The sequence below is a fragment of the Molothrus ater genome, chromosome 10 (assembly GCF_012460135.2).
Source record: "Molothrus ater isolate BHLD 08-10-18 breed brown headed cowbird chromosome 10, BPBGC_Mater_1.1, whole genome shotgun sequence".
NCBI lineage: Eukaryota > Metazoa > Chordata > Aves > Passeriformes > Icteridae > Molothrus > Molothrus ater.
The window spans coordinates 18,969,276-18,994,344 of record NC_050487.2 but is presented as its reverse complement, the minus strand read 5'-3'; the positions used below and the strand labels follow the sequence as shown (position 1 = coordinate 18,994,344).

Here is a 25,069-nt window from a genome sequence, read left to right as displayed (position 1 = left end):
GCCTGTTCTCCTGCCTCATCTACTGCTCACACCATGGAGATGGAACTGAAATGCAATGTGACTTCTGGAAGACAAGTGTAAGGATGCCATTTTGAGAGAATCCAGCAGATCCAGACCAGCAGCACCAGCACTGGCAGCAGCCTGGCTCTGCAGCGTGCAGGGGCTGTGGCCGTGTCCTCACCTGCCCTCTCCCCTTTGAGGGTGTCCCAGACGTTGCAGTTGAAGTCGTCGTAGCCGGCGAGCAGGAGGCGGCCGCTCTTGGAGAAGGCCACGGAGGTGATGCCGCAGATGATGTTGTCGTGGGAGTACATCATCAGCTCCTGGTCCGCGCGCAGGTCGAACAGCCGGCACGTGGCGTCGTCAGAGCCCGTGGCGAACGCGTGGCCGTTGGGGAAGAACTGCCAGAAACGTGGGAGTGAGACACAGGAGCTCAGCACCAAAACGTACACTGGCCTTGCTGGGCTGAGCACAGCACAGGAGTGTTTCACCAGGCAAAGGCAGAATGGTTTATTTCATTTCTGCACGTTGGAAAACGCAGGTACGCAGCTATGCAAGGGAACACCTCTGGAACAGCACTGGGGACACCTGAGTGACTGGAATTACAGCCAGGCAGCTCCTGGTTGTGCTGTAAGAGCAGTCACAGGGGATGCCACTGACTCCTACAAATGAAGCAAACCCCAGCTCTGCACATCCCGGCTGAAGTGGAACACAGTGTTCCATCCTGAGCTGGTCAGCCAGGTTGGCTCAGCCAAGACAAAACACTGCAAACAAGCAATTCAATTTCCTAAAAAAATCTATTCCAAATCCGAGTTATTCTCTCAACAGCAATATTGATTGAAACGGGAATGGAGAGAGCCCAGCACATCTCAGGGTTCAGGTCTAAGTATAGGAACTGCATTTTTGTACTGGTCATGTGCTTGGTATTCTCTCAGCCTTAACAATTTTTCATGTTTATCAAAAACAGATGCAGCTTCGACTTAGATTTCTTTCTCTATTTACCAGAGCCTGGATCTTGCAGATCAGAACATAGCGTTACTATGACAGAGGGGAAATATAATCCACTTTCTAAATATTACCATATTATTCCAGGGAATATTCAATATCAATACTAATTTTAATTGCCTTCCAGAATACTTCACTGAAAGCTCTTTTTGTTCAACAAAAAAACTTTAGGATGAGTATTCTTGGCTGTGTTTTACCCTCTCAGTATATTGCATTTATCTACAATTTTCAGTTTTTAACACATTGCCATGCTTCAAAAAGTTTCCCTAGTCCATTCTTTACTTCTTAAAAAAAGTGATGTCTCAGTTACTGAATAAAAACACAGGGGAAACTATTCCAGGAACAGCGCAGTGCATCACAGATAATGGCAATAATAATTCAGTTACAAAGTAGATTGTAAGTTATTACACAACCTTCTCCATTACATACAATTTAACATTCTCTACCCTAACTAATTGATTTTAAATCAAGGCAGCTCAGTAGACTCTAAGCTGAATTCATGCAAATGTAGCCTTTATCCTCCCCCTTTCTTCCCACGTGGGAGCAGGAGGCTCACTTACACAAACTGCATTGATGTCTGACACGTGCCCCGTGAAGGACTGCCTGCACATCCCATCGCGGATATCCCAGAGCTTCGAGGAGGCATCGCAGGCGCCCGAGACAAAAGTCCTCATGTCTGGGCTCAGAGAGAGGCTCATCACATCTCCAGTGTGCCCCGTGAATGTGGTGGTCTGCTGGCCGGTTTCTATGTCCCACAAAGCACTGCAGATGAAGTTAACACAACGTCTGTCATTATTTCAGAGTTCAAATTTTAAACAGAAATTAAGGCACTGGAGAGAAAAAAAAAAAAGGAAGAAAGAGGGGGTGGGAGAAGGTCAACAGAGCTCAAAAACTCACCAAGTGGTGTCTCCTGAGCTAGTGACAATTTGGTTGTCATCTAGGAAGCGACAACAGGACAAGTATCCTAAAAACAAAACAGCTGTGTAAGGGTTTGACCCAGGAGTAACAACTGAAGGTGAAAATGCCAGAACAGCAGCCAGGCTGTCGCACTCAAGCAGAGCACAGGCAGTGCCCAGCCCGAGGCAGGGCTGCTCCCCTTGGAGCACTGACCTGTGTGGCCCGGCAGCTCGCGGCTCACGCGCACGTTGCCCTCCCTGGTTTTCAGGTTGTAGATGGAGCAGATGTTGTCCAGGCCCCCGCAGGCCACGTAGTTGCCCGAGGGAGCGTAGGCACAGGTCATCACCCAGGAGGACCTCAGGGGGATGGCGTGCATCTGCAGAGACACTGCTGCCTCAGAGCACACACAGGGCCAGGGGCACCCCAGCACCAGCACCGGGGGTCACAGCCCATCACACCCAACCCACTGCATTTTACACAGATCTTCAGTAGGTTATTTCATAGCAAAGCTATTGTAAACTTAAACATTTACGATCCTCGTTTATTCTAGTTAAGATTTCTCTGTCCAACTTATTTGCATCTTTAAACTGTAGGTTGTTAGACAGGATGGCTGTCCCCATGGAGACTGCATGGTTTACAGAAGCACAGCTCCACTCCACGCTACCTAAGCTTTTCCCTAACAGCTGTTTTTCTTCCTTCTCCTTCCTCTGCCCTCAAACCCAAAGCACTATTGTAAATTCTGAGGTTGTGTAGTTCTATAATTCAAAACCAAGTTAGTTTTAGAAGCAACACCACACAGGCAGAGAGCTACAGCTACTGCACTAGGCAAGCGAGAGTGAAAATGTTACACCTTGTTATTATGTAATGAACTATTGCTTCAGAGACAACCTACAACACATCACTAGTGCTACCCAGCCAGGAAAGGAACAGAAAGAGATTGTCTGAATGAGAAAGGCTACTTCTGAGTTTTGATTTGCAGCCATGGTAAAAGACAGACACAAGCACCTTCAAACACACAACTTATACATGAATTATTGATAAGGATTATAAATATCTACCTTATTTGTTGTATAACTATCCCAAATAATTAATTTTCCATCTTGAGAAGCACTGACTAGTAGCCTAAATATGAACACAAAGTAAAATATGTTAATATAAAACAAACAAAATCTCAAAATAGACATACATCATGCATGATTATCAAGTGATTCAGAAGTTTTATAATTTCTTCATTACCCTCTGCTTTTTCCTTTTTATTGACGGGGTGCATTTATTGCAAAGATCTAGATCTCCATATCACCTGGCTGAGGAATCCCATGGGGACTCATGATTGAAAATGAACACAAGTGCACAACTCACTAAAAACACATTTTATGAACTCTCTCCACAACTGCTTTCATTATTCATATAACTACAGTTACACAAAAGCAAATAAGGAATTTAGGCAAAAATAAAACTTGAGAACAGATTCTAGATGAATTCCTCCCTGGAGGATACAATACAGAGGCAGTGTTTACACCTCACCATCAGCTGCTCTAAAGGCAGCAAAACAAAACTCCAAGTTACTTTTCCCACTATGTACAAAAGGATCTTTTTTCAATGAAATAAAAATTTGTCAGTAAAATTTTTAAATCCCTACCATAGAAGTTACATAATTATTCAACATTTTGGAAAGTACAATATCCAACATTCCAAAAAATATGCCTCATCACATACTCTCTCCTGTTCAAACAGACTCAAAAACTTAAGTTAAAATTGAGAGGAGAAAGCAAAACACCTATGGCAAGAACAGGCGAAGAACCTGAACCCCCACCAGTGCTGGTCTGTGATCCCCTGCAAGGGCCACCAGCTCCACACTCCATGAGCCCCCAGGGCCTGACATGAATCTGAAGGTGGCAGTGGGAGCCCAGCCCATGCCTGGCAGCCCAAGGCTCCCTGTACTCACCTGGAGTCAGATCCCCAGTGCATGGCGTAGATTTTGGCCAAGTGCCCTCTGAGCGTGCGCCGGGTTCGCATTTGGATTCGCCCCACGGAGTCCAGACTTGTTGTGATCTAAAAATAAACCAAACAAACCCCTGAGATACTGGGAACTATTTTTAATGCACAAGATAACAAAAATACATTTGAACTTTGATAGAGTATCTATCTTGGCACACAACAAAAACCATTAAAAATAGGATACTGGTGTACACCCAGCAACACCGACACAAACAGATTTTACAGAGACATAACACACTTCACAGTGGCCACAATGAAACTTCAGGAAGCTCTTTAAAATACTTCTATGTTATACTATTTCAGATTATTAAATCTCAAAGTTTTCATTTTAAACCAATGAAAGAAAATGCTTCAGTATTAGCTGCACTGTTACTTTTTAAAGCATGGCAGAACTTTATATGCAAAATAATTCTGTTTCCAAAAAACTGCTACAAGATATTTATTTAAGTTTTTCTAAATATATTTAACACAATAAACATACTCTACTTAAAAGGTAAACTGGAAGCAGGTTCCATTAAGATAGTGGGGGGGGTTGACTGGTTGGGTTTTTTCGCTGTTTTGTTTATTTGGGTTTTTTTGGTGGGGCTTTATACAGTTATTTAAACAAACACACTGTACATTTCCAAAGGCTTCTTTCACTTTATTCTTTCAGTTACTGAACAGGAACATGCTAGAGTCACAAAGTGATATTTTTGTTTTTTCATCTCTCAAGAAACAGCCTACACAAAGAACAGGAACATACCTGAGCAAGAGTTGTGTCACTACAGGCTTTCCTGGCATCCTGAAACAAAACATGAAACAAGTTGAATTGGGAAGGTAACACTGAGCATCAACTGAGAGGGTCTAAAGGAAAAGTAACTCTTGAACTAAATTCCAACACACTCAAAGCCACACACCACCACTGACATGCCAATATTCCTTCTGTCACCCTAATCTGTTTATTGGGCAAGGAATCTAAAAAGCAATGGCACACAACAAGGGGTAGTGGAGGAAGAGGGACTTAAGAAAGGTCATGCCCCAGCAGCCTTTGAATCTCCCTTTCTACAGACTATGGGATTCAAAGGCATTTGGAGCCATCCTGAAGTCCCAGTGCCTACCCTGTTCCCTGTATCCTTCCCTGGGGTGGATGTGCTTGCTCAGGGTGTGCTGAGCACAAGGGAAGAACTGATCCACCTGGAAAAGCAACCACATATTACACAGGATTGGCAAGCTCTGTGCCCAAATTAACCCTCCTGCTGGCTGGGAGAGGCAGGGTGAAAAGCAGCAGGCAGGATCCCAGGAGCAGGACACACAGCAGGATTACCAAAGCTTAGTGATGATGTACTTGACACCAACTGAAGGGGAAAAAATGGCCCAGTGACGCCCTCACCCATTTCATGGAATGGGTGCTGCCAGATCCCCACACAGACACTCCATGGTTTTTTCCTTATCTCAGACTCTATGGACACAGGACTTGTTTCCTGCATATGATTCAACCTGACCTAGAAAACAACTTGACTTTCATTGCATAAATCAGCCCCACATTGAACCTTGGCACAGGTGAGCTCCACTGAGCCTCCCCTGCTACACAGATTGTGCAAGACCTGCTTTCAGTCACAGCTGTCACTGCATTGCTCTCCTGCAGCTCAGGCCCTTCCCAGGACACACAGACAGGCATGGCCAGCTCCTCCCTCTGAGAAAATGGCTTACAGGGGCTTAAAGCTAGGCAGGAGCTGTGCAGCACAAATTGAAGTTAAAGCCATCACCAGGAGCAGCCACAGAACCCTCTCAACTCCTGGAAATTTCTCCACCTTGTGCAACCAGTGAAGCAGCCACCCAAAAACGATGGTGCCTCTTCACCAGCACTTGGTGTGTCCCTCCCAAGTTCAGTCTGTGCAGATTGCTCAGTCTGTCCCTTTGAGAGCAGCAACAGAAACATTTGCTTGCACATTTTGGATCTGCCTCAACATGATCAGGCTGGGATCTTCAAGTTTCTTCAAGCTCTTGCTTGAGAGTTACTTGACATTGCAACTTTAACATTTCTTAAGTGCATGTTTATTTTGACCACCCTTTATAGCTCTCCTCCCAAAAAGCAAGCCTGAGAGTGGATTAAGTCATCTCAACTTATTTTTATAATGTCTGAACTGTAGAAATATTTATAAAATGTTGACGTCTGGAATCAGGAGGGGTTTAAAATACCAGAGCAGCAAATCCCTTAGCACTCAGGACTTATTTCATCCACAGGAAGAAACACACTGCATTTTAAATGACTACTTGTTTGATTGGCCTGAAATAGCTGAAAATGTTCAGCATAAAATGAATTCTGAATGCACTTTGAATGAAACAAAGCTTTTTTTGCTCTTTAAGAGCGAGCTATTAACAACTCCTGTATTTGAGGCTAATACTTGCCATACAATTGGCAAAACTGCAGGAAAAGTAGAGTTTCAACAGGCTATTTTTAATTCTTTCCTTGAAACTGTATTTCTACATATACATCACCATAACATAATCATTAGTGTCAAAACATAAAAAAGCTTCTTTATGGAATTGCAGATTTTTTGCAGTTCATCAAGCAAGACCATGCAAGATTTGTGAGAAAAATCTAACTGCTTGATCATTGTGCAGCCCTCAGACTTTCCTAGCACACACTTCAGGTTGCAGTTTTTTCCCCCAGCTACCTGTATTTTTAAAAATACAGTGTTATTTGTCCAGAATTTCTGGTTTGAATGACACTGTGCAAAGTAAGCAACACTTCTAAAATCATTATCCTCAATTTCAGTTCTCACAGTGAGGACACATGTATGACATGGGAAATTCATTACAGACAGAGCTAGGAATTAATTTTAACCATCAAGCATCTGACAGATATCTGACAATTCACTGTTCAGTGTTCCACCTTCCTGCACTACAGATTCCTGCACTCCCAGGCTGTGCATTGTCTGTGCACAGACCAGAGCTCCAGCTGCATGGGGAGACATCACCTAGATACTGCAAAAATAAAATTAATAGTCATGAAACACTTCTAAAATATTGCAGACTGAAGTCCATTGGGGAATCAACAGCTCTGCACTGCAGTTTCTACATCTTAGGACACTGTTAGGTACAATCTTACCTGGACCCTAGGCACAAAGCTGATTTTCTGTGATTATATTGTTAGAGGAAATACCAGACAAAACCCAAGAGTTGTCCACAACCAAGACAGAAAAATGCTGCTGTACATAAAACATCAAATGCCATTAGTGATCTCATCTCTTTTAAGGAGTGCATCAAAAATAATTCCTGAAAATAACCAGCCCAGTAGATATTTGTGACACTTAAACCCCCTATTTTCAGATCCTCTTACCCATCCCAAACAAAAACTGTGCAATGATTTAATAAGCAAGATAAGTAGCCATGTCTTCAAATATGAAATTGAAGTATTTGGTCAGAAAGTTTCATGGATATTAAATCATCAGAAGCATTTTTAACTGCCTATGAATCTGCAGTTAGAATGAACTACAAGGTATCCCAGCCTGCACTCAGATGCCAAGAGGGAATCACCAATTGCCACTGCTGAGCCAAGGGACCCCAAAGGCAAGAGACCCATGGTTACTGAGCTACAGCTGATAGATCCAGTTACAAGTTTGGGTGGTAGTTACAAAGGAAATGTTATATCAACCTAAAGCCACAAAATGGAGCCATTACCCAAGAGTCCACCAGATTTCTGTGCTCCAAAATTTAAAAAGTAAGCAAACATTCCTGCAGCACAGTCTAAGCCCTCTAATGTGCTTGGTGGCTCTTTCTTCCCACAGCTTTGATGAAACCAGACTCACTGATTACCAAGACTGAACAAAGACTCAACTGACTCCCCTCAACATAACACCATGATAAAGTCTTTACACAGCATGCAGAGAAGAACTGAAGAATTATGTACCCCTTTTAGCAGTATAATTCTGTAATAAAGCTTAAACTGGAACAAAAAAAAAAAGTATTTTAAGCTAAAAATGTATTTGTATCCTCTAGAGAGCTGGTGGAAGGGGCACAGTGTTTCCTGATTGCCACCCTGTGTTTCCACAGGGGGTGAAGTGAGAGCAGGACACAGAGGCATCCCTGGATGGCTCTGAATGAGCAGCATCTGCCCCAGCACAGCCCTGAGACACCAAGTGTGCTCAGCGCATGGCTGACACCACCAGCAGCCTCACACCTCACAGGAGACACCACACAGCAACTGCTGCCAGCACATGCCATGCTAAAAAAAGCCTCTGTGCATGCAACATATTCCAAGAAACCTGTACTCTTTACTCTTTAAGCCATTCCCATATAAATCAGATTTATGAACGCTTCATGCTTTGAAAATTTTGATGAAAAATAAACAGACTTTGAAGATCCTTATTATACTTCACTGAAAACTGCATCACTGACATATAAATGCACGTTGCAGAAGATTCCTGGAAAACTAACTTTGAACATGACAGCTCATACTTGGTTTATCTTCACTGAGTAAATGCAACAAAAAAAATAGCCTGTATGGGGGCATCAGCATTTAATAAAAATAAACTCCACAGGAAGCCAAGAAACAGTGCTTGTAGAAATGACATCCACCCTGGAAGGCTCTCTCAAACTCCTGCTTTAACCTCAGGCATCACTTTTAGCCCAGACCAGGCTCTTCCAAGACCCCTTAAGCCAAACTTGTCATGCCTAGGTTCTAGGAGTTTGCTGCTCCCTTCTGTTTCTAAAAACCCAGAACATAAAACTTGCAGAAACACATACACCCCCTAGCACCAAAACTCAGGAACTTCAACAGGAAATAAAACATTTTGTTCAAGAAATATTACAAATTTACTTCATTATACCAATGGCTTTTCTGATTTTTACTCAAATATTCTGAAAATACATTAAGCTCTGCAGGAGTTAACCAGGAACAACTGACAGATCTTTACAGTTTGTTGCCACAAAGGAGGAGTTTCATCATGGAAAAGAAGCAGTTCCCAATTCTTACTCGGATTTGGTTTCGCAGCTGCTCTGCCTCCTGCCGTAACTGCTCCAGCTCACTCATCTTCTTCAGCCTCTACTTCTCACACTCCACTCGTGAAGAAACCTGCCAGGAAGAGGGAAGAAAGAGATACTGAAAGTTATTCTTCTCCTTTTTAAAAAACATAAAAAACCTAAGAATCTGTGTATATATTTATTTTTATTCTGCTTTTAGAAAGGCTTCCAAACAGACATTCCCTTTAGTACACCGTATTAATGAATTTGGCAAGACCTGAGTGATTTCAATTCCTGAATTACCACGAGAAGCAGAATTAAGCGAAGTCTATTTTAAATACAAAAGCAACTGTCAACAGAACCACCCACTGTACTTTATAAACCTGTTTTGTAGCAGCTCCCTGCTCCCCCACCCAGAAATCTCTGTCGGTCTGTGCCCCAGGATGGCAACACAGAGCAGAGGCTGCAGGTGCCCCCAGTGTGTGCCCCTGGGCTCAGCAGGGCTGTGATACAGGAACCTTGCACAGGACATCCAGGGCAGACTTGCTTTTAATTGAAGATGAAATTTTTGAATCCTAGACTACAGCTGAAATAACAGATTCTCTCCACTTTTTTCTCACATTTTTTTCAGGCAAAACACAATGATCTTTTAATTTCAAAAGCACCCACAGAGTGAGAAGGATAGCAAAAACCAAATCCTCCCTAAAAGCATCCTTGTGCTGATACAGCCCTCAGTTCCTAATGCAGTTGTCATCTGAATGAGGACTCCAAGTCAACTTAACAGAAATATCAATTAACAGTAAGACCACATGCAGGCACACTCTCAGGTTAGTAAGGTTTTTTTTTTCAAATCAGATTTTTGCATTTGATTTTTTTCAATGTGTTGAACAAGTTTCCTCAGATCAATTTTCAGGTTTTTTATCCCCAGCACAGCAGTGCAGTCAAACACCACTAGAGACATCTTAAGTCTATTCACACACGTGGAGACTTCAAAATCCTTGCACTGAAAGCAGTATCAGCAAGTAAATTGCTCACAGACAAGCCAGGCACTTATTTGTAATTTTTTCATGACAGAAAATGCACACCAGAAAGGTGATAATAGTGGTCTCATGACATTATATAAAAAGCCAAAACACTTCTAGCTTGTAGGAGAAGACAGGCAAGTCAGACTACTGCTCACAAAATGAAAATTAAGGAAGGAAGGAAAAGAAGCAGGAAGAAGAACCTATTCAAAACGTTAGTCTATGTTTCCTATTTAGTCGACTGAAAAATGGCCAAAAAACAGAGAAAAAAAGGTCACAGTGTGTCTGGTAAGTTGTAGACCTCTAGGGAAACCCCTTTATTTGGTCTGGCTATTGGTTCCCTGCAGTTCAGTAGTGATGTGCTCTAAAGACTGATTCTGGAAAGCCTTTTTCCATCTATAAAACACCACACTCATAGATTGAAAAGAGTGAGAAGTTTTGGTTCAATGCAATTTGTAATAAAAAAATCATCCTTGGACTAACAGTTTATACAAGTGTTTGAGAGCTACAAAGTTTATTGCTTCTCAAGAAGAAAAGTATCTTCACTAATTATCCATGTATTTCCTTTCAATCTCTGCTTCCCACAGGTATCACTTCAAGTCCATTTCAGAGCCAACTCACAAGCACACATTGAGGTGGATCATCTCCATCATCCTCATCAGTGACAGGGATGGTGACTCAGCTCTAACGAGTATTTCCAGCTACATGTAAGCAAACTGTGAGGTTCACACATTCCCCTTCCTTAAACCTGTGCTCTGTTCAACTACAAAGAATTACTATGTTGTAATTCATATGGGAATTCTCCAGGAGACTTCTCCATTTCCTACTGTGCTCCTTTTTCAGCAGCCCAGACTATTTAACACCTCTGAATGCACAGCAGGCATAACATACAAGCCATCAACGCTGGTGTCCAATTTTAAGGATTAAGCATTAAAAACATGACTTTAGCACATGCATTAATCACATACCTTTACAGGCTATCAAGTTTAATTACAACCTTAATGCCTTTAATGGGGATGCCTCTATGAAACATAGCCCCACTTTCAGTTCTGACAGTGCCAAATTAACCTTTTCAGTATGATTTTCCCTTTTTACTCCAGAACCTACTGAAAGGTAGCACAGACAAAACAATGGTCTCAAAGGTCTAAAGCCAGCCAGCCATGCTGCCTGCCAATGCTTAGTAGTCTTGTGTGCTATTTTTAACAGGAGATGAAGATTCCTAGCAGGGAAGTTGATGTATCTCCAATTTTCTGAGAAGGGAAGTCAGCTTCTGCCCTGTGCTGTGCCACACACTTCAGTGCTCTGTAGGCAGTCACTTCAAATTCTCACAGAGAATTACTGATCATAAAGAAAGTGACATTATTCACAACTGGAAGCACGCATGGCCAGGCACGAGCACCCAAAGTTAGGGTATTTTTCCATTCATAGGTAAAGCTGTGAGCAGATTTGAGAATGGGCTGTAGCACTGCACTGGCATTCAAAGACCATCTATAGCAATTCTGCACATAAAATTAATGTTAATTAATGTCACTCATATCAGCACTGTTCACCACTAATGCCATTTCTGCACCAAGCTGCACCAGCAGCTGCACAGCTGTTAAACTTCACAACTTTAAATTGTGTCACACTTCTCCAAGTTCCTACATGGACAACTCCAGAAGCCTTCTCACTCACCCACATGTCTTTAATTTAAAAATAATTCTGAAGCAAATAAAAGGACAATGATCCTTCATATTTTTAAAAGAAACTTTTAGCAGTGGAAGAGCCCTAGCAGCATCAGCATGTGCTAAACCTGCAGAGCTTTAAGCATTACTGCTCAGTAGAAATGTGTCAGTGGTTCAAGGTCAAGCTGCACCTCAGAGAGCTGCCTTCAAACCAGCACACACTTCCACTAAATCCAGGCTCACTTTAGAACTGGTTCACTCTAGCTCTAAGCATTAAAGTTCCTTTCCAGTACACAGCATTTGAACAACTAACTCTGAGATATGAAGCTATGTATAAACACCAAGATACTACAGTAAACAAACTAAGTGCAGTTCAACTATTAAATTGAAATGTATCCAACAGTGTTGCAGTGCCTGGCAGCAGCTCCCAATGCAAAGGCCTGTGTGTTCAGATCATCCCCCACCATTAAGTATTTAGCAGAACTGGGAGAAAGATGCTTCCACTTGGGATTTTTATTTTTTTTCAAGCACTATTTTCCTGTGCCCACAGGAAGCTACAGAAATTGAGTGGGTAGGGAGGAAGCTCTCGTGGATGCATTTCCAGATTCACACTAACTCTGCAAGCAGCATCTCTGAACTCCTGTCAAACTCCTGTGGGAAGATCTTACTGATGTCACCAGACTCACAACTCCAACACAGGAAGATCAGCACATGCTTGGAAGCTTGGAACTCGTGGATGCATCTGTGTCTGTTTCAATCCTTCTGATGCTGCAGCAGTGTGGTTAAAGAGAGTTATGCGCAAAGACCATTACCCAGGCTAGATTCACTTGCTGTAATATTGTTTCTAAGCCTACCAGTGAGGTGAGCAGTGAAGCAGAGAACACCACAGAACTGAGAAGCTTGGCAGCAAAGCAGAGGCTGCATCCTACAAACCTGTCCTCACTGCAGAGAAGCAAGACACCACCAAACCTTGAAGTGGGCTACCAGGCATCAGGTAAACAACTTGGGTTTTATCAGATTAAATGCTGGGACTGCTTTGGCAGGGCTTACAAGCATGGCCAAGAACAGAGGTGATGGCTGTGTTGCAGACTTTTACTCGTACAAATTACTGAAAACCTCAGAGGATTCATCACCAACCCATACTGGGTTACAAAGGACACGGTGCCTCTTCACTCTCCCCTCCAAGATCAAAATACCACAGCCTGGAAGGAGCACAGCTTCACAGACTGGCAAAATCTTTATTCCAAACATGAATTTCCCCAGGAGCCCAACTGTACCTATGCTTGGTCATATACACAGCAAAGCCATCAGCTCTTGTATGGGCAGAAAGAGTGAGTGAGGATTCCTCCTGCCATCTCAGGAGACTGGGGCTAACATGATGTCTACTTCCCTGACTTATTCACAGTTTTAATAAATGTTGAATCAAAGAAAAAATAATCTGAGTTTGCTCAGATGCAGAATACTCGTGGTATCTGCCTTTCAGCACTCAGAGGCAGCACCTCTGATGAAAGAGGTCAGAGGCTTCTCTTCAAATACAACTCATGATGTGCTCAATGAACTAGGAACAGTTCCACCTGCTGAGGCCCTGAGGGGAAGAGCACCAGGACAGGGAAGAACCTTTTAGCACCTTTGGTAGGCAAGTGTGCCACTGCAGGACACCCAAACCAGCAGGAAATGGAGCCAAGGACAGAAGCAGCAGCTCAGGGAGCTCACCAGAGCAGTGCCCTGGTGTACCAGGGAGGCTCATCCCTGCCCTCAGTCATTTGTAGGCTGAGCTGCACTCAGTGCAATTTCTCCTCAGACTTGTACAAGTGAATTTACTGATATCAAAATAAAGTGCCTCCCAAGGCAGTGTATTAACTAAGTCAGATTGCACAGTGTATCTAGTGCCAGGAAAGCCACTGCCAGGCTTGAGCTCTCCACAGATAAATGACTCCTTACACTATTCCTGATTCAGTAGCAGCATCATTTGCTAAGAGTTTAATTCTTCATTATACAGGCAGGCAGTGACAAATTACCCCAGGGTCTTGTCTCCAAAGTACTCTCTCTGCAACCTGTGGACTCAAAACCTTGTGGCTGGAAAAACACGATTTTCTCTGCAAGAGTGACTAGAGAAGTGTAAATTTGCCCCTCCCCACAACAAAGGTTTGCTATTTCCGTGCCAAATATATAGAGATTAAAGGGACTGCAGAAAGAACAGTCTGTTTGACTGGATTCTTAAGAGCTATCAGTTATTTAATTAACAATTTCATTTCGTATAAAATATCAGTCCTTTAGAACTGAAACAAGTGCTTAGCTACATGTATCAACCTCAGGTTTCCAACTCCTATGCAGCAAGATCTCAAAGATCTCACTCAGTAACACCAATGATCCACAAAGTGATCAACAGACAGGAGGAGAAAGGAGGTTCCACATGGCTTTCATGTGATCATCCCTACCAGTGAGCACACAGGTGGCTGAACATAAGGAATGCTAATTACAGCACTTTACTAAATATAGGGGAAAGACACCAAGAAACACTCCAGCTCTCTCAAGGGAGACACACTGGTAACTCAGACACTCAGGCTGTGGACAGTGGGTTCTGGCTCTGGAGCTGAGCCCTGCCAGCACACACAGACCAACATTTTACATAGTCAGGATGTGCCAGAGAAGATTTTGATTAAACATTGCTTCATTTAGTGACACTAAACAAAATTTGGCAGCTTTGCCCAGTCATTTATGTCTCCCCAAAGCCATGAATAGAGAAGAACAAAAAGAGGTTCTATCTCTTGCAGCCTGAAGAGAATAGATTTGACATATTCAAAATCTACAAACTTGGACACAGTGGACAAAGCCTTACATCAAGTGAAATCTCTGCCTGCACAACAGTAATGTAAAGTAAATGCATTGATGCTGTGCTGCAGTTACATACCTTCATATATAGCAACTATTTCAGGTGGAATTTTACATGAAGTATTTTTTATGGTAGAGCTGTTTGAGAATCATACATACACTCAGCTCTGCACTTAGGAAAATGAAACATTAAATGGCTTTTTTTACTATACCTTGGGCCTATGCTGCCTCTCCTTTGTTTCTCAAAGACCTTTCCAGCTATCCATTCTCCCAAGCCTTCTTTGTTCTGAATTGTAGAAGTACTGCATCAATAAACAAAGACAACAAAGCAAAGAGCTTTTATATTGGTCAACTAATACTTTAATCCCAGGAGAATAATGCTGGGATAAGTTGAAATAACAGTATGTAAGGGCTATAATTGCCCCATTGTGTACCTTGGTCTTTATCTCTCCTCTCAAACCTCTTCAGTGCACCTCCCTCCTTTCTTTATCTTTAATGTATGTTTTGAGAAGTGCACTAACTGCAGAACATCTTACACACATCACTTAAGTAAGAAAAAAATGGTTATTCCCTCAAAAAAAAAATAGTTACAATTGAGAAAATAAGCCTGGAAATCCTAACTGAATCTTTTCCTTAAGATTTTTCTATGTTCACTTTGTCAGAAGGAATGAAGCGCCGCTCTGATTTCCGAGCCCCAGGCAGATGCGAGCAGAGCTCTGCCGTGCTCAGGGCCTCTGGTCTCCCCAAGAAGAAAACAGGAAGCAGCCTGGGTGTGACCTCGCTCGCTGAGGTCAGTGCTATTGTTGCACTTCTGCACAGTTTGGAAGTGTTTTAAAGTGATATGTCTCCATTATAGCTCTGGTACAAAAACAGGAAATAATCAACCAACGCCTCTCGAGAGGAAGGGTATGAGCAGAACTTTCTTAAACACCTATTCCTCTAGGAGAGACCATCCCCAATTCCAAGGGACCAATGGATGTGTGTGCTCAAAAACCGGATGGACAGCTGGAAAGAGGATGCCACAAGAGAGACTCCAGCAAACTGAGTGGGATTCGAGCCTCATCTCTCGGTGTGCTCACATGCCCTGAGCAGCCACACCAGGAACACAACCCCACCCACCAACCGGGTGGCACCAGCACTTTCAAGGCAACAAATATTGCTCCTCCCTCCCTTCTCCAAAACACCTCAGACCCACTCATCACAAAGAGCAGAAATATGTGCCATTTTATACACGTGTACACACTCAGCCAGGGATTTTAACAGAACTTTGAAATAAAGCCTGCCACGTCAAAACACTTCTATACACCACAAGAACTACTTGGAGCTATGAAGAGAATTTACACCTTTGCATTCACCTCCAGGCTTGAGCACTGTGAACATCACCCTGGAGTGTTTCTCAGCCAGAGGGGAGCAGAGGCAGCAGCAGCTCCAGCAGGTCCCATGGCGCTGCTGCATCTCTAAGCCATCGCTTGGCTCAGAGAGTGAACCCACAAGGGCCAGGCTGGAACTGGGGCATCCTCAAGGTCCCCTTCCAACCCAAAGCACTCTGTGGTTCCACAGGACCAGCCCCAGCACACCAGGGCACGGCCCATGTTGGTTTTGGTGACTGGTTTGATGATGGTTTCCATAGAGGACAAACAGACCAACAAACACTGACCTTGTTGACAGCAGTGACAAAACAGACAAAGGAAATCAGTTTAGAAATTGAAGTGATTCTTAAGTTTACTAGTAAAAAATAATCACTGACTTGAGACTGTTACCCTTCATTTGGCTGACAGCTCATGACACCGGTCTCTTAAGCTCAGAGATATGAGAGTTTATTTCTAAGACCTAGCTGAAGGCGAAGCCAAGTACATTCATAAAACACATACAGAAAGGCCTTACTCTTCTTAACCCATACATTACAAATTCTAGAAAAAAAGCCTCAAGAAATTCAGTGTTAAGCATAAGGCTGAGAAAAGCACAGGAAGGAAGGAATTTTTTAGTCACGAATATTTCACAGTCCAACAGTGATTTTTCCAAAATTAACATTCTTGCATCTTATATTCATTATGTTCGTTTCCAGGTCAAAATGTTTTGGTACATAAGCACAGATTTATTTTTATCACACTGCCTGCAAACAGAACTACATGTGAAATTCAAATGATCTTGTCTTTAGTGACTGTAATAATGATTCTGCAGTAAAAACTTGGTTCACTGACCTCAGGACACTCCATCACTGAACAAATTATTATTGGTTTTGCAATTCAAAACATGTAAGAAATGGCAAGAAAGATCTTAATCAAGCAGAAAGATATAACCCTAAGTAAGAAGACAGAGATGGTTCCAGTCCAATTTCTTCCTTGGGGACAGACAGGTGGATACACGTATGGAGTGATCTTAGGGCTTTTGTCTCTTCAAATACCCAGCCATACCCAGAAGCCATTTGAACATTTCACTAGGAAAAGTGTACTGCAGAGTGACAATTCAAAGTCATTCTGAAAGACCTTCATTTACATTTAAATCCATCTCTAAGCAAGTTTGACTTTGGATTTTTTTAAGGGCTAATGCATTGGTATTTACTGAAGTGGCATCATGTAGGGCCATGCAGTGCTATGCATATAAAATCTGGTCTGGCACCTACAGGCACAAAAGATTACTGAAGCAGCCTCCTGTTATCTGAGAGTGAGCAGACTGCACAGCATGCATAAAAAGCACCAAGTGCACAGAAAATCTGAGGTTTAAAGTCAACGGAGAAGATACACATTAAGGGAAACTATAGTGTCTACAGGAAAAGTGCCTCCATTCATCTCAGATGACTGCTCACTTGCCTGCAATCATTTCTGGCTGACAGTTTTTGCAAGTGGAGCATTCTCACTCTCCTGAGGAGCAGAAAGCCCAGCAGTACCAGTTACACACACACACTATCTCCTTTCAGATGTACCATCAGGAGAAGCCATGCATTTGATGGATCCCTGGTCCCCAGCCCCTTCCCTCCTCCCCATCCAGCACTCCCTTGGTACCACAGTCACAGCGAGGCTTTATGTGCTGCTCATGCCCTCAAGCTGAACACAGCTGCACCCTTTCACTGCACAACGAGGCAATATAAACATCTCAGCTTTTTTAATACCAATTATCCAAAGGGCAGATAAAACTACTGCCCTCAGGTCTCATTTTAATTTTGCTTTCGGTTCACAATACATTTCTGGTCTTTCTTCTCAATCACAATTACTTGTGATTTGAAGCCATGAAAATTAAGTTCTCTTCCAGACTAGAGTTCAGGCTACCTTCTTAAAAAAATATTTTTTTGAGATTCACATTCATATGAGATGCACATACGTCAAAAAAATCTACCAAAAACCTCACACTACAGAATGATCAGAAATCCAATGCTAGGAAGTAAAACCCCCATGTAGTGTTTTGTCACCCCTTTTACTGCAAATACAGGATTAAGAGCACATGGGCTGTGTAGCCACTTCTGGTACCACTTCTGATGAGACTGATATATCCAATCTACACTCCATGAAATTGCTTTTGATGTTTCTCAAGCAGTAATGTCTCTTTTCAAACAGTCACTTACTAACAAAGATACAACATCCAATACTGAAGAAAGAAGTTACCTTAAGGAAATCAGTAGCACTGTGTTCCTAATTATCTCCACACTTGCAGGGCTCTCAAAACAAAGGCTGTCTTTGTAGAAGTAATTTTTAACTGGTCCAAAGTCAGAAATTACCTATCTGCCTGGAAAGAAAATGGCCCCAGATTAAGTTTCCAACAGAAGAGGATAAAAGAGAAACAAATTGCTGCTGCAAAGAAATAAAATATTGATTCCCTCCTGTAGTAGTCTTCCACGAAGTGTAACTTTTTTATTTTTTATATGAAAACTTTTTTGTGAACACATGATGCTCACTAGGTTATAAATAGCAGAATTCCCCTCTGGAGACAAAGCCTAAGGTTATAGACAGGAACAATGAGTCAGGCAGCATGGCCAGGAGAGAGTCCACAGCTCCACAGCCTGCTTTGCTCAAGGGGCTTTCCAATCCACTGGAACTTCTGTTGCTGTAAATGCTCCCTGCATGTCTCAGTCCTGGTCAGCCAGGTCAGCAGCTCAGCTAAATCCATCTGTTCCAGCCCTCACCAGAGAGCAGACACTGCTCCTGGAAGCCTTTTGTGTTTAATGTTTGAGACACACATTCCACCACTCGAGATTTTCTCAGCAATGGTGACTGATTGGTAGAAGTGGCTGAAGATCCTTGAGTTCCTGCTGCCAGGAGCTCCATGCCAAAGACACCCGACTCAAAGAAAAGGCAAACAGAGCCCAGCTCTGAAACCCTGCAGCAGTTCAGCTGTTTGCTGAGGCTGTTGGCCTTCCAGCTCATCCTGTCACAGTTATCAGAGCTCTACCATTCAGGGCCATGAGGTTTCTGTAGAGATTGAGAACAGAGAATTCCTTGAGCTTCTGAAGCAGCACCACCAGGAAAAGTCAACTTTCTTCATCCCTTCTCAAAGGGCATGTTTGGCTTTTGATGCCCATCTATCTGCATTTGTAAGAACATCTAACAGACAAGCAGGAAAAAAAGGAGTTGTAATCACTTCCCATCTTCAGCTACCTGACTTTCCAAATTAGCTGCTTTTTCCTAAAGTGTGGGCAACTGCAGTGAAACACATCATCAAATACTCATTTACAGGACATTTACTCTGGATTAGAATTTTATTTTTATTTCGCTGTATAGAAATAAATAAATAATCCAGCTCCCTCTTTTGGGATGCTTCCAAGACAAAAGAGGAGTTTCCCCTTTTCTGGTGCCTATCTTAGAAATTAAGCTTGTGTTTGTAGCACCAAAGCCACAGTTTTATTTCCAGGCCATCTCATTCTCCATACTTTCAATTTGTTTTGTATTTAGACACCTTGTATTAAAACTATTTGAAAAGGCAATGAAGAAGTTTTTTGTCCAACAAGTGTCAGTCAGTGAGACTGAAAATAGGCATTCAGTGTCCTATAAAAAGCTGTAACACCTCCCTGTGGACCACTGCTCTTCTCCCTGAGATTGTCAGGAGCACCCAACCCCCCTGCTGTGCCCTTCCTACCATTCAATGGAAGGAAAATGGTACTAACGTCATGATTAATTTCTTGAAGTTCTAGGGCATCTGGACTTAATGCTGTCATGGAAACTTTGCTGTGCTGCTCTTTTAACTCTGCTTTATCCTGTCTTATGTTGAGATTACAACAAAACTTGATCTTCCCATCAGCACCGTGCACAAGCAAAGGGAAGGGCTCCAGTCTGCCTCCTCAACAGCAACACAAGATAAATACAAGGTCCTAAACCTAATTCAGACCTTTTGGGGAAGAGAAAGCTCTTATAGAATTTAACTACCTAAACCCTAGTGTACTCCAATTTACTAATTTTTAGTACCGTGACATTACATTGCACTGTCAAAATCTTTAAGTCAAATCATCAACACTGATCAAAATCACTAGGTACACACTACATTTAGTGTGTGAAATCAGATTGTGACAAGTATAACATCTATACATAGAATCTGAATACTTTTTTCAGCTCAGTAACAACTAAGTTCAACTTAAATCAAGAACTGAAAGAAGAAAAATGTCTTCCTTTTCCAAGCTAGGAATAAAACTGTTTTGTATGAACAATCACCTAAAGCAACCAATTATGATACAAAGGGTCACCAGAAAAATACTCAGATCAAATATTTCTTTTAAACAGACCTATTTTAAATATCACGTTTCAACAACAGATCGTAAAAGAGCATCTTTAATTTTAATGCAAGACTTCAAATGCACACAAATACTACACAAATTGCATTTCAATATATAAACATAAAATTACACAAGTGCAATTTATGTTAGAAATAATTACTACATATATACATATATATTATCAGGAAAACCATATACAAAACATAATCCAACAAGAATTAAATCATCAGGTTATCCTGAAACTGCTTGGATGCTCTGTGCTAGACTAGATGCTGACCACCTGAATTAATGCCTGCATGATGAAAACAAACCAGGCAGGTCCAAGAGTTCCCACTGCTGAGAGCAATGAGGTGATTTGTCCTTGTAAAGCTGCCAAGACAGTCACTGAAAGCAGCTCCAAGACCAATCTCATTTAAGAAGCACATTCAATCCTGGGATTGATTTTATGATTTCATTTTGTTCTCCTCCCCACCCCATTTGAAAATTAAAACCTTATCAAATAATTTCAATGTTAACATTACTCAGCTCTTTTAATGTTTCAAAACACTGGGATTCACAATGACTCAAACATTTGGCTTACACTGAAAATCCATATGATTAATATTTGTCTGAGATCTGATGTAAGAAGGAGGGGGAAAATAGCTCCTGCAAATTGTCAAACCTGTTTTGCCCCAACGAATTAATTTTACATAATAGGTGGCACTTGAGAGTGCCTTTTGCTCTACAATAGCATCAGGCACTTCCATCTTTCCAGTTTAAGCCCTTCTGGAAGGCAGGAGACTGCAAGAGTTACAGTAATTGAATCAAAACCTGGCTTAGTGCGTGTCAGCGTTTCACAAACTTTTGGAAGCCCAGACACCTTAAAGGAAATGAAACCATCTTCAGTGAACTGCCTAAGTATTTGCCAGCCAGTGTCCACCTGCAGTTGTGCTAACTGTGGCTTTGACAAACCCTCAGCCCAGCTCTCTCTCTGGCACTGCCCCTCAGGAACTCACAGTGATCCATCTGCACAGCCAGTGTCGCTGGGGGCACCCAAGCTGACATTCACTCAAAGCATCCACCAGCTCCCCTCCTGCTCTTCTGCTTCAGGCTCTCTGCAAAGCCAGCTCTGCTGTTCAAACACTGCTGAAGACATGACCCCATCCATCCCTGAGCAGTGCCATGCTTTAATTAAAGCTGCAGCTCAGGGCAGCCCTGCTCCTGTTATCCAGAAAGCTCCATGAGCCCCTCTGCACCAAAGCACAGCCTCGAGAGAACAGCACACATTCTGTGTTTTTCAGGAGCATTTGCTGTAGCTCTGTTTCAGATCTTTCACGTAAATTCTATTACAAAACTCCGGCTTGCAAAACACAGAAGTTGCATACAAGAACAAAACAATAACAACCAAATTTAATTACACACTTCCGAAGATGAAGTAAGTGACAGGTTTGCATCCAATTAAAATAGAGAAAAAATTTTGTGGAACTTAGAAAATGTTTTCTTGATTAGCAATACTATGCATACTTTCTAAACAGTCAGTTCCAGGCACTGGGGAGCTGCATTAATCTGAGCATTGATATTTCCAGACAGTGTTAAGTACAAAACACAATCCCTGCATTATCACTGTCCCAAAGTTTTTACCTTCACTGCACATCAAGCTCAGAGATTCTGAATTTCTTACTAGTTTGATAAGACATTCAAAGTCACTTCTGAGATATAAAAAAATCTAAATTACTGTCTTCAATAACACAATAGTCATAAATTAAAGACTCTGGCAGAAAAGAAGAGTAACTCAAGAAGATCACTTCTCTAGATACTGTCAGGATTTTTTACTTGTATTTCTTATTCACCTTCAAAATCTTATATTCATAAATTTTGTGCCATTTTTCTTAATGGTCCAGGAGAGAACTACACAGTTCTGTATTCAAAAATGTTTTTGCAAGGTTTTCTAGTTAGGTTTCCGAGTCCTACATTTTTCTTTAGAAGCCTGAAAATTAAAATACTTGGACAAATTAAACACAAGATGCATCAGTGCTCAACTAAGCAACAAGAAAATACAGTTGAAACTTTCATTATCTAGCATAAATATAACACAACATTTGCAGCCAACAATTTTTTATTTAAGATTTAAATACCTGACCAACTTTCCAAGCATTCAGGAAAGGCCTGAAGTGGACAGAGCAGCAGCTATTTGCTGTAGTACTTTAACAATACAGAAGAGAGAAAAAGACACATCTGTAACCTGAAACTCAATTTTTTTCATGATTAACAGCTGAAAGGTATACACTATATGCTATTAAAGCAGCCTTAGTTCTCAGCCTATTAAATCTGTACAACTCATCTACATTATCCACTGTGAAAACTGATTATTTTAGAGAAATAATAATTCAAAATATAGTTTGCCAGAGCAGACACACAGCGAGACATTTCCATACACTTACAATCTCCCTCATTTCCCTAGCCCCCTTCTTCCAAGATAACATCAGTCTGTTCTTTGGAAGCACAAATTAACTTCACCACAGCTATCGTGCTTAGAAATCACAAACAAACACTGCGAAAAACCCGCTGAAGATTCCCATCCCATTAAGAGACTTTCAGGACTGTGCGTGCTTGTCATGTGGTTTGTTTCATCTTAATTTGTTGATATAGTTATTATTCCTGTTAGCACAGCTCCAGACCTCCCCCAGCTCTAACCAGCAACTGCATCTCCTGCAGCTGACACTCCACTGCCAGGTTAGTGACCATCTTTGATATCACTTCCCATATTTCTAACACAAGTCAGGAAGTAGCTTCAGGTTTTACTCTGAACACTCCCATGACTTTGCAGACTCATGTCCCTGCTATTCCTACAGAGCAGTTTTCATCTCTCCCCGGGTTTTACAGGCTGGTACCTGTCTCTGCTCTCCCTGCACCATTTTGCCATTCTTTCCCCTTCCTTCCCCAGTACTCTCCACCCAGCAGAGGAGCATCCACTCCTCTGCTGCTTCAGAAACTGATTGTACCTAATTAAATTAAGCACTTTTTTCCTCAGCTCATACTTAGCTTTGAGACTTACCCTGCTTCTATTTCAGAACTGAAAACCATCCTGGAAAATCATGTACTTTCCCAGCTACAATAACCAGCCTAATAAAAGACAACATCCTCAACTGTATAATTAACAGGAGGGAATGGATCAGAGGCTTATTTTGCATTAGTTCAGATAATATTACAGCATAAACTAGTCTACCACATTTATATCTGGTAGCAATTTGGACGCTTTTCACAATTTCCAACAGAAATCAAACTAAAAATTATCGAAGATGATAGTCTCAGCAACAAGTGCAAAATTAAAAAAAGCAGCTTCAAAATGAATCTGGACGGGGAAACGAGCAATACCTACGAAGTATGACACGAAAAGCACCTAATGACTTTGCACTTTTCCTAAAGACGGGGAGCACCTTCCGACTCACCTTTGCCACAACAGTCGCGCAAGACATGCAAGTCACAGCCAGCCCGATTTACGGAACGCTGAGCCCCGAACTGAGTTGTGCTGCTCTAGTCAGGCACAGACCCGAGAGCGGAGCTTCCCCCGCCCTTCCCCGGCCCGGGAGCCGCCGGGCGCTGCCCGCAGCCCACACGGGACCCAGGGCCGGGCCAGCCGATGCTGCCGGGAGCGCCGTGCCCCGGCCGGCCCTGCCCACCCGGGCTGCCCCCGACCCCCAGCAGCTCCTCCCCGGCCGGAGGGACCGCGGCGCCCGCGCCCCGGTGTGCCACTGTCACCGCCCCCGGTGTGTCACCGAGCCGGGCCCGGCGGCACCGGGGGTCGCTGCCCGCGCCCCGCCCGCTCCTCACTCCCAGCCCGGGGTACCGAGCCTCTCCTTCCCTCCGCACGCCCCGTGCCCAGCACCGCTTCGGGGGACGCTCCGCGACCCTGCCCCGGCCCCTCCCTTCCCCGCAGAGCCCGGGAGCTGCGCCCGCGCTCCGGGGCGGGCGGGACGGCACCGGGTGATGCCGCCCGCCCGTCCCGCCGGACCCCGGGACCGCGCCCTCGCCCCGCGCCCGCCCCGGCCCCTCTGCCGCGGGGCTCTCCCTGCCCGGGGCTTCACCTGCCAGGGTCTCACGGCGCTGGGGCCGCTGCCGGCGGCGCCGCCCGAGCCCTGCCTGCCTCCTCCTGCCCCCCCCGGCGCTGCGGTGGTGCCGCCCATGCCCCCCCCCGGCGCCGCGGATGGGGCCGCCCAAGGGGCGGGGCGGGCGCGGCGCTCCCGGGCGGCCCCGCGGGGGCAGCGCCGGACGCGGCACCAGGACCTCGCCGGGACCCTCCCCAGGACCGGCGAGACCGAGCCCGCCCCGCTGGGACCGAGCCCGTTCCCGGGCTGCGCGGCCCAGGCGGGAAGCGCACTGGAGCCTCCCGCCCGCCCGCAGTCCCGCGGCAGCGGCCGGCGCTGCCGCCGCGCCGGGAAGCTCGGCCTGTGGCCCCACGCGGCCCCGCCCGGCCGAGGCTCTCCGGCCCCGGCGCGGCGAGCGGAGCCGCGGGGGAACCGGGCACCGCCCTGGGGCGGCCGAGCGGAGCCGCGGGGGACGGGCAGAGCTGCCCAGCGGCAGAGCCCAGCCGCGGGGACATCCCCCGGGCGGAGGTACCTGCGGTGTCCGGGCGGCCGCGGAGCGCGGTGTCACCGAGCCGCCGCCATGGCGCTGCTGGGGCGGGAGCGGCTCCGCCCCGCCCGCATGGACCGGACAACGTGACGGGCCGTTACCATGGCAGCGCCGCGTGACGTCAGAGCGCGCACAGCGCCACGCCCCCTGCGGGCGGAGTTTCTGTCACCCCGCGTGTGACAACCGTGAGGGACGGGACACGGGGCATGGGGACACTGAGGGTGACAACCGTGAGGGACGGGACACGGGGCATGGGGACACTGAGGGTGACAACCGTGAGGGACGGGACATGGGGACACGGGGCATGATGACACTGAGGGTGACAACCGTGAGGGACGGGACATGGGGACACGGGGCATGATGACACTGAGGGTGACAACCGTGAGGGACGGGACATGGGG

The 25,069-nt window shown here is 44.2% G+C and overlaps 1 protein-coding gene across 2 annotated transcripts in view; it reads right to left on the bottom strand.

Annotated features, from left to right (window-relative positions):
- GNB4 (G protein subunit beta 4) overlaps positions 1-24,754 on the bottom strand; it is a 30,500-nt gene extending 5,746 nt beyond the window's left edge. The window contains exons 1-9 of one of the 2 annotated variants that reach the window (XM_036388435.1): positions 24,654-24,754; positions 8,855-8,953; positions 4,640-4,678; positions 3,845-3,951; positions 2,958-3,021; positions 2,113-2,275; positions 1,900-1,966; positions 1,563-1,764; positions 182-398 (exon numbers count right to left, since the gene is read on the bottom strand). In XM_036388435.1, coding sequence (XP_036244328.1) covers positions 182-398; positions 1,563-1,764; positions 1,900-1,966; positions 2,113-2,275; positions 2,958-3,021; positions 3,845-3,951; positions 4,640-4,678; positions 8,855-8,911 — 916 coding nt within the window. In that variant the 5' untranslated portion in view covers positions 8,912-8,953; positions 24,654-24,754. Of the gene's footprint in view, positions 1-181; positions 399-1,562; positions 1,765-1,899; positions 1,967-2,112; positions 2,276-2,957; positions 3,022-3,844; positions 3,952-4,639; positions 4,679-4,994; positions 5,071-8,854; positions 8,954-24,653 lie in introns of those variants that run through there. The other variant, XM_054515882.1, reaches the window with a different exon arrangement.
- Positions 24,755-25,069: the final 315 nt, after the last annotated feature.